Here is a 10,414-nt window from a genome sequence, read left to right as displayed (position 1 = left end):
ATGTGTGTGTAATTTGCAAATAAGGATTGAGTTTTTCCTGTGGGTATGTTTCATTTGTTGGACTTTTGTATATTGGTTGACCAGCACCCGGGCATGTGGATTATCTTGTATTAATACTGAGACTATTGGACTTGTGCGTGTTTATATGTGAATGTGTTATATACACTATATGGACAAAAGTATTGGGGCACTTGACTATTACACCAACAGGGACTTTGATGACATCACATTCTAAATACATAGACGTTTAGATACATGTTTAACTTCCTGTTAAATAGTCTCTCTCTGAAGAGATAAAAATAAAGAAATGAAAGAAGTTTAAACAATATACCACATGGCTACATTTTTTCCTCCCTGCTCCCAATCTCAGAAACAGTAATGATCAAGTTTTAAAGCCTTTTGCCTACGTTTCTTCAGTGTCCTTTTCTGCATTTCTGTCATTGAGGGAACATGCTAAGCTCTTCGTGTATCAGTGTTCCATTCTGATTGGACGGTAACTTATCAAATAGTTTTCCATTAAGCACAACGTTGCCCAGCATCTAGAAATGAAGAGAGAACAGATATGCTCACACTTCTTCTTGTATGTTTTTCCAGGCAATCAGCAGCAGAGGTCAACACAGCATTTCATTCACATTATCCAGGAACCAGACCGTTGTGGTGGAGTACACTCACGACAAGGATACGGACATGTTTCAGGTACAAACGTCTGATCTCATGCATGTGTCGAAGTTCAACAGCAAATAAAACTTCTTTTAATTGTGTTTTTTTGTTTTTTTTGGTGAATTAAGCTCTGGTAGTAGGGTTCTAATATGGTTAATTCATAGTTATTCCATTTATTCCATATTTCATGTTTTCAGCTAGTGGCCATGGTTTTGAACTTTTAAATGTAGTTTTCTGGAAAATAACTTGCTAAAAGGCATGCTTGATAGGAAATCGTTTGATAGTTCTATGGATTTTTTTATATGTGTGAGCTTATGTTTTTATAGGCAAAATACATGGCTGTACATGCCTTCAAATGCAGATTGTTCTTTTTGTTATGTTACTCAAAACATTATTGTGTTTTGTTGTTGTAGGTTGGAAGATCAACAGAAAGCCCAATTGATTTTGTAGTGACGGATACGATTTCTGGCAACCAGAATGAAGAGACGCAGATTACCCAAAGTACAATATCCAGGTTTGCATGCAGGATCGTCTGCGATCGGAATCCACCATATACCGCAAGAATATTTGCTGCAGGATTTGACTCTTCAAAAAATATATTTCTTGGGGTACGTATAACATAAAGGTTTAGCTGCTTGACCAGGAATTGGCTTGAGCTAGACTAAAGCCCAGTACCTAGCTCAGCTCACCAAGAACTGACAAGTGGGGGGCAATGTAGGCACCTTTTTGTTTTTAATGTTTAGAGTCTGTTTGGTCCCAGTTCAGCTTTTGCTTCTCCACCAGCCGACTTTTCCAACTGAAGCCTAGAACTACAAAACATTTGCACTCTAACATTTTTTTCTGATATTTTAATGGATACTGCAATATGTTTACTTTTGGATCAACATTAACTTGACCAACTGGCAGGGCGCTAGTGGTGCCTGATAACTCCATAATGTGTTCAAAAAACCAGGACCAAACACCTCAACAGCTTCATCAGTGCTACAGAGAGCCAACCCCAGTGAGCGTATGCTGCAAGAAGGTCTCACATAATGCATATATGTTAACAATTTAATTGTACATTATACAGGGCCAACCGGGGAAATCTTACTAGGGTAGGCCCTTCATATTGCATAGGGAATCCCAGAGTAGAAATACCGTATTTGCGCGATTATAAGACAAGGTTTTTTTCAGAGCAAATGCTCTGAAAAATACCCCTCGTCTTATAATCGAGGTCGTCTTCTAATTAGACCTCAAAAAATGTCTGCTGGGGCCAGGCTGCTTACCGGTGCTTTGGTCCCGAGCAGCATCTCTTCTATTAGCAGCAGGAAGCTAGCAGAGTGTCACATAATTCTGCCTCCCCCTCCTTCCTCTGGGGGCGGGGCCAGAGAAGTTGCTCGCAAAGCCGGGCCCCTGCAGAAGTCTGCGAGTGGGAGATCTGCAGTTCAGGTAAGGGGGTGTGTGTGTGTGTGTGTGTGTGTGTGTGTGTGTGTGTGTGTGTTTAATGGAATGAATGAGTATTTAAATGTTTGTGAATGAGTGTGTGTGTGATAGCATGGATGTGTAAGGGGGGGTGGTAGCATGGCATAGGGAGGCTGTACTCAAACTCCTATCATCCCCAGGTTCCAGCATGTACTGGCTGCCTTGGCTTGATAGGAGTTTGATTGCTGTTAGCAGTTATATTTATACCTCCAGAAATGCCTTTTAACCCCCTATATGCCACTCTGGCATAAAGGGGGTTAAAAGGCATATCATGGGGCAGAGTGGCATATAGGAGGGCATAAGACATTTCTGGAGGCAGAGTGGCATATAGAGGGTTAAAAGGCACATCATGGGGCAGAGTGGCAAATAAAGGGGGATTAAGGCATTTCTGGGGGCAGAGTGGCAACCTTGGGGGCAGATGTGCATAACTGGGGGGGGCAGGTTGGCAAATAAAAGGAAATAAAAAATATATATTTTTCTCAATCATAGCTTTTATTAAATATGAAAAAATTGTTTACATGAATAAATATTTACTAGTAAAACTTTTTTTCCTATAGGGTAGTCTTATATTCAGGCTTTTTGTTTTTTTCCTAAATATTTAGATTACGGTATTCAACAAGGCCACAAAAACTTGGTCCAGCAGTGAGCTCCTCTGTTTGTTAAAAGCTACAGTCGGTTTCATTGTACTATTCTGCAGGATTTGTAGTATTTTCCACTTTGTGGGGATTAACTTTTGTGTTAAACAGTTTTAGAGTTTGTCTGCACCCTCTGTATTTTATTTGTTGTAGGTTCAGGTTTCACGTCATGGTTTTTCAGGTAGCTAAAATTACAGGAATACAGTTTTCAACGTTTTTTTCATGTTCCACTTTTGCAGGTCTTTATTTGTAAAAATACAGATTGTGCAGTGAGATGTACTTGGCCAATTACAACTCTCAAGCAGTTCCAAATTATGTGAATTACTAAATTTCCACTTTTTTTTCTATGATAGTTTATAGTAGAGCAATGTTTTATTTTCATGTTCCAGGAGAAAGCAGCCAAGTGGAAGAATCTTGATGGTCACATGGATGGGTTAACAACCAATGGTGTCCTGGTAATGCATCCAAGGGGTGGGTTTACAGAAGAGTCCAAGCCTGGAGTGTGGCGGGAAATATCGGTCTGCGGTGATGTGTACACATTAAGAGAGACCCGATCTGCTCAACAAAGAGGCAAACTTGTAAGATATTCAACTGTGTTCTAGACTATGTCAAACTAGCCTTTTTATATACATGGGGGTTTTTTGTTTGAATTCTTATAGTATTTTGTCCTATGCCTTGTTTTTCTAGTAGTTTTTTTTCTTTTTTTTTTGTATTAAAAACACAAAGTAAAAGAAGTCCCATTTAAAGTTTCAGAAATTAAGAAAAATGGTGGATTGTTCAACTGTTTGGTTAATTGCTTTAATTGCACAAGAAGCCACAGATAGTGTAAACAAAATCACATGTTAAAATAAATAATCCTATTCTTTTAAAATGTTATTCCCCTCGTAAAATTACAACTCAGAGGCCCCCCCTCCCCCATGCCGTTTTTGTGCTGATGTCTGCTCATTCTTTGTACAGTTTATAGAAAAATATTTTGATTAGCAGTTATAACAATCATATTTTGTTGTTACAGGTGGAAAATGAAACCAATATTCTTCAGGATGGTTCTCTTGTTGACTTGTGTGGTGCCACCCTTCTCTGGAGAACAGCAGATGGCTTGTTACATACGCCAACTCAAAAACACATTGAAGCTCTGCGACAGGAGATAAATGCTGCTAGGCCCCAGTGCCCTGTTGGATTAAACACATTAGCTTTTCCCAGTATAAACCGCAAAGATGTTGTAGAGGAGAAACAACCTTGGGCATACCTCACCTGTGGCCACGTGCATGGCTATCATAACTGGGGTCACCGCAGTGATACAGAAGCTAATGAACGAGAGTGTCCCATGTGCAGAACAATTGGTCCATACGTGCCTCTTTGGCTTGGTTGTGAAGCAGGATTTTATGTAGACGCTGGCCCTCCTACCCACGCTTTCAGCCCATGCGGACACGTCTGTTCAGAGAAATCTGCCAAATATTGGTCTCAGATCCCACTGCCCCACGGTACCCACGCATTTCACGCTGCTTGCCCTTTCTGTGCAACACAGCTGACTGGTGAAGAAAACTGTGTCAGACTTATTTTCCAAGGCCCTGTTGACTGATGCTATTTATAACAGAAAACTATGCTTTTGGTAATAAAAAAAAAAATAAAAACCCAAAACAAAAATACTGTGAAATTTTCACCACTAATATTAGAAGTTACCATTTTTTATAATTTTATTAACAGGATGCAGATTGATTACAGATTTTTTCCAGCGTCTTGGAACAGATCAGATGTCATTGCTATGGCATGCAAACTAGCAGCTTCATTTTTCTCTGTTCAAATCGTTCTGTTTGTTAATCCGTTTTAATACAGATCCTTTTGTTTGTAAGAGGAATGTTTTTCGGTTTATCATTTTTATCGTTTTGAGACGCTTACTCCAATTTTGCAATCTTTACATTTTCACGTTTATAGAATGTAATTTCTGTCAGTGGTTTAATGGACACAAAATTTAAGTTCTAATTTCTGCCATAGATTTAAGTTTTCACATAATATAACTCAGAGGAAATCGTTCCACGGCCCCTGAAGGCTTTTTGGAGGCCTGTCTGCAAACAATGCAATTTTTCACTTAATGTTTTTTGTTTAAATTATTTTTTTACACGTTACCTTTTCTATCCCCCGTGCGACTGAAAAATATTTAATTTATTTCATCCCTTTCAGTGGCAGACGGATGGTACAGTCTCTCTGGCATTAAAAGGGATTAAATGTTTATTCATTTGCTACGAGCGCATATGGTTTAAACATTGCTCTTTTGTCTATAACACAGAGGGTTAAGAAGTGCCTGGATTGTTTTTTGCCTGCCCTGGTTGGATGGTTTGTAAGGGAGATTCACTATTGATATTTATACCCATTTTCATTTTTTCAAATCCCTTCACACTGTTCTTACTTTTGCCATGACACCTTTCCTTAAAAATATGTTTTTACATTCAGTGTTACTCTGGTGTGCAAAAAGCACCAAGCTTGAAAGTGTATTTCACTTTGGTCCAAAAGTTTGTCAAACTGGTACTCTTCACATACTGAATTGTAAAAAGAGAACCACTAATGCGTGTAGATGACTAAAATAAGTCATAATATTGCCTTCCCACAAGTTTCTGTAACCCAACACCAATTTTAAACCAGCACCATCAGAACACAGTGACGTTTCTTCACTAAAGTAGAAGTCTGCAGGAGAGTTGCAGTTTCAGCTCACCATCTTATGTATTAGACAGGGCAACAATTGGCAGATTTACCCTGCATAATGGATAATTCAATCAAGTGAAGCTGTTTCAACGGTATTTTGATATTAACTATGCATTATACAAAGCCATCCAAACTCTCATACTAAAACATAATACATGTCTGTGATATTCATTATGCCAGCTATATGTAGGCAGGGGTAACGTGCAGATTTCAAAATATGAAATCGTCCTATTGTGTTATTATACAGTAGAGGAAGGCTGCTGGGGGGCCATTGGCAGCCTGTTGGACAGCAATGCTGAATAGTAAGATTTGGAGTATCTTCTATAACGGCGATTGCCATTGCTTGATCCACACACTGTTGTTGGAGGACAGTTCTCTCGACCATAGTCAACTATACGATGGGAAAAGCAGTATCAGACCCTCTCTGGAAATCAGTGAGCACACTTGCAGCCCTTCTTGAGATGTAAAGGTCCATAAAGGCTGCCACTAAGGTAATTTGCTGTTTCCTTTACCCATGCAAACCCCAGAAGGGACATAACCTCTTAATGTCTGTCACACAGAAGGTCAAAACACTTGGTGATCATATGGTAGGAGTTTGCTTTAGAGACGTTGGTTTGTTTTATAGCTGCAACAAAAGTCAGTACGGGAGCAGAAGTTTATTGGTGGCTTCTGTAAATACTTAAGCTGTATCCAGTAGGTATATGATGCATACACGAGGCAGTCCACCTTGAATATTACTGCATTTTTTACTTTATTTTCTTGCATAAAAGTAAGATTATTGAAATATTTTTGGCATATGTTAAAAGACTTGACAACACCTGCGTCATTCAGCAAACGTGTTCTTGATTGGCTTTGAGGGGTTTTTGAAGTACCTTTTGATTAAAAGTATTAGTTTTGTAAGATTATTACTATTGGTAATTCTTGCTGATGGAATAGATATTTTCTATTTGCTGCTTCTAAAAGTGTCCTCCCTGAGCTTGTAAGACTAGTTCATGCGACTTTTGTATTGCAACAAGGTTCTGGAATGTTCTTTGTATATATTGGCAAGATTTTGTTGTGGGGGTCTTTATAGTTAAACAACCCCAAGTTGTTGCAAAATGCTTATCTTGACAGTTTTGTAATGTTTAGACTTGAAAAATTTGGACCAGCCCTGCATGAACTATTAGTTGTCCTCCTGCGACCTGGATCAGCCTGTCCCTGTACACGTTGTTAGAAGGATGGTGACCTGGGCACTCGTATCGGTGGGCCACTTTATGGCAGGTGGCCACATCACCCAAATTGCCCTAGAACAGGGCTTGACAAATTTGTTGTGAATCTAGGCGCCAGCTAAAAAAGTTAGGAGCCAGGATTTTTTTTTTTTAAACTAACAAACAGTTGGTTAGGAGTGATCTGATCATCATCATCAGCCCACTTACTAAACTCACAGCATTTGACCTGGAAGCACCCTGGACTTTCAGGTCAGTTCTGTTTTTTTTATTATTATTATTTTTTAATAATGTTTAAATGTTAACATTTAACATTTAATGTTAAATGCAATGCCACGAATGTGTTATACACAATTGTGGAATTGAAGGGGTTAACGCTGCACTGTCGCTCTCATGGAGCGATCAGGCAGCAGTGGAGGGTTGGGGCTGGTCTCCACACTCATGTGGAGACCGAAGAGCCCTCTCCCCCTGTCCCTGAAGCTGCCTCTGGGACTCAATTGCTGGGACTCTATAGACCAGCCATTGCAGGGGGAGTCTCTGATGACTGCTGTAGGCTTCCATGCCTACAGGAATCATCAAAGGGCTTGTGGGGGCTAGCTTTTGCTGTTGCTGGTCTGCCAGACCACCAGCAGCAGAGCCCCGTACAAAACGGGAATTAAGCCCTAAATGCCGCGATCGCGGCATTGAAGGGGTTAACGCTTAACTGTCGCTCTCATGGAGCGATCAGACAGCGGGGGGGGGGGTTGGGTCAGGTCCCCAATCAACACACAACCCCCTTCCCTGAAGCTGCCTGTGGCAGCTGAAAACACGATTGCTGGTTTTCCAGCAACCGTGTTTTCAGCCTACAGGATCACTCCGTGGGAGTGATCTCAGGCTCAGGGACGGGCTCTGTGTGGCTGTGCTGTCTGCCCAGACTCCTGGGCAGACAGCAGCAGCGCCCCCGTGTGGTGACTCAGCCTCTTACATCCACAATTTTTTCTGGATGTAAGAGGCTGACAAACCCCTAGGCGCCAGGACAAAATTCTAAGTCGCCATGGCGACCTGGCGCCTGGGATTTGTCGAGCCCTGCCCTAGAATAGTCATGCGTTTGTTGATGTCCTTACATGAGGGTGGTATCTTTGTGGAACTTTTAAAAATGATAACTACAGTATATGTTTTAAACAGAGAATAAGTACTCAAGATCCTGGATCAATTTACTGTTAGCATGATTACTCAGTACTTCTCTTCACAGATCCACTGTTATGTCAGAATGTTTCAAGGAACACTTATCGTTGTTTCTTTTTACCAAGCAGCTTCATCTCTAGAAATATAACAATGTCCTCAGCGTCCACCATTTACCATCGTCACACTGAGCAAGACCCGAGCATTAAATCCTGTTTCTCTTTTAACGTATGTGTGGACCAGTTTGGCAAACATCGTTTTTACATTCGCTATTTCATTCTTGTACTTTGTAAATTGTATAAAAGCTGTTTCTACCTGCCATTTACATTTCTTACATTTAAAAGGGCAATAAACACGAATAGCATCTACTTCAGGATTTACAGGAATGCAGTGGTGTCCTCTTTGGAGAGGAAAAAAAAAAGGGTTCAGGAAGGTCCGTTGAACAAGTGAAGTCATTTTCTCTTAAGTCAAGTGTCCTTTAAGGAAGGGCACCTTAAAATCTATGCAGCTTTCACATGTGTACAATACTGATGTTTCCATAACTGAAATACTTAGCAATTTATTATCACTTACTTTTTCCCCTGTTATATTTTTTTTTTGCCAGGGGTGTAGGTATAACGTTACTGGTTAAACACGACATACCTGGTTCATTATTTCAATGCAAAAAATAAATAAATAAAAATCCTGTGGTTAACCCTTTGAGTGCCAGAAGTACTGGCAATTGGCCCCTCGAAGAGCTATAATAACCATAGGGAAAAGTATCCAAACCTCTTTTTAATGTTTCCTAAATGTCTTTAATGGTTTAACGTTCATTATACGCCGCTAAACTGCTAACAGTGCACTTTGCAAAGAAAATGTTTAAGATAGAATTCAACGTTTTTATATCTAAATTTCAGATTTTACAGAAAAGTTTTAATTTACAGAAAATGGTTCAGGTAAACCTGTTTTATGATTTCCACTTGTTCTAATACGAACTGACCTCTGTTATCACTTCTAAATAAAAAGAATAAAAAATAAATTGCAGGACTTGCAAAATGAAGCAATGTGCTGTGAGTTTATCAGAAGTAGACTGTTGGCATTTTTGTTTTGTATTAATCATGCTATTTATTTTGGAATTTATCAAAATCGTCTCACTTCCCATTCAGACTGTTTGCCATTATTCTAGATTGGTTAATAGAGGGGTCAACCAATTTGGTTTGAATCTAGGAGCCAGCTTTTTTTTTTTTTTCCTTTTTCCTTTCCCAATCATGTTATTTTCATATATTACTCAACCTGGTGCCCTGGGTTTGTTGAGCATTGCCATACGCGAACATATATTTACCTTTAACTCTATCCTAGAGAGGGTATGATCATGAACGCGGCCCCAATCAGCCTCCATTGCTCTGATCCCTAAGGAGGGCAAGGATCTCGAACTATGCAGCAGTTACCGTCCTATATCACTGTTGAACACGGATTTGAAACTGTTCGCTAAAATCCTTGCCAACAGGATCAAACCTTTCATGTCCTCGTTAGTACATCCTGACCAGACTGGTTTAATCCCGGGCCGTGAGGCCAGGGACAGCACTATCCGTGCTCTCACGCTTATGCATTCTGCAAAACACACCTCTACACCGACTATTCTCCTGTCCACTGATGCCGAAAAGGCCTTTGACAGGGTGCACTGGCCTTTTATGCTGTCCACCCTGGCCCGCATGGGTTTTGGCCCTGGTCTCCTGGCTTGGATTCGGTCTTTGTACTCCACACCCACGGCTCACGTCCGGGTTAACTGCTTTTTCTCAGACCCTTTTGCTATTCGCAATGGCACCCGTCAGGGTTGCCCATTGTCCCCGCTCCTCTTCGTGCTCTCCCTTGAGCCCTTCAACAGAAACAGGGAAATAATGTAGTTGGCTTTGGTTGTTTCATGTTATTGGCTTCTAGGTGTGTTTCCCATGCACCGGTTTGATCATCCATGGCTTTTCATAGTAGATATCAGGTGTAGAGAGACCCATGTGAAAACATTGACTTTATATATTTACCATTAACCCCTTCAATCCCAGGGGTTTTTGGTACCTCAAAGCCCGGAGCAATTTTGCCATTTTTGCGCTATGTCGGTTCAGCGATTGTTCACTTTTCCTGTGAATAGTGTCCCCACGTAAACTATATATTGTTTTTTCAAGGAAAGATAGAGCTTTCTTTTGATACCATAGTTGGAGGATTAGCTGGAAATTTAGAATGAGAAATTTAGTAAAAACTAGCAAAAAAAAATAAATAATAAAATAGAAAAAAAATCACCTAATTTTTTTTTATTTTCCCTCTGAATCCTCACAAAATTAGGTAAAGTGACAGAAAATTCCATCCAAATTTATCAATTCAGGTGTCCTGATTTCAGAAATACCTAATTTATATTGAATTTTCATACTTTTCCAGCACATAAAGCCAACATACTATAAGGTGTACATTACTTTATACAAAGCTGTTAAATTTTTACATTAGGTATGATGGGACTGCAACTCTAATTTTAAACAAATAAAACAAAAACACCCACAAAGGTATATATTTCTGTAAAGCAGACAACCCAGGCTATCCTATCAGGGGTATTTGGGCACTCTACATGCA

General features: G+C 39.9%; 1 protein-coding gene across 1 annotated transcript; it reads left to right on the top strand.

Annotated features, from left to right (window-relative positions):
• The first annotated feature begins 571 nt into the window (after nucleotides 1–571).
• PELI2 (pellino E3 ubiquitin protein ligase family member 2) lies at nucleotides 572–4,605 on the top strand. Its single transcript, XM_053474500.1, has 4 exons — nucleotides 572–696; nucleotides 1,074–1,268; nucleotides 3,146–3,334; nucleotides 3,769–4,605. The coding sequence occupies exons 1-4, from the start codon at nucleotides 583–585 to the stop codon at nucleotides 4,333–4,335; spliced, it is 1,065 nt and encodes a 354-aa protein (XP_053330475.1). The 5' UTR covers nucleotides 572–582; the 3' UTR covers nucleotides 4,336–4,605.
• The last annotated feature ends 5,809 nt before the right edge of the window (nucleotides 4,606–10,414 follow it).

Source organism: Spea bombifrons, chromosome 9, assembly GCF_027358695.1.
Source record: "Spea bombifrons isolate aSpeBom1 chromosome 9, aSpeBom1.2.pri, whole genome shotgun sequence".
NCBI classification, from domain to species: Eukaryota; Metazoa; Chordata; class Amphibia; order Anura; family Pelobatidae; genus Spea; species Spea bombifrons.
This window is presented reverse-complemented; position numbering and strand designations above follow the sequence as displayed.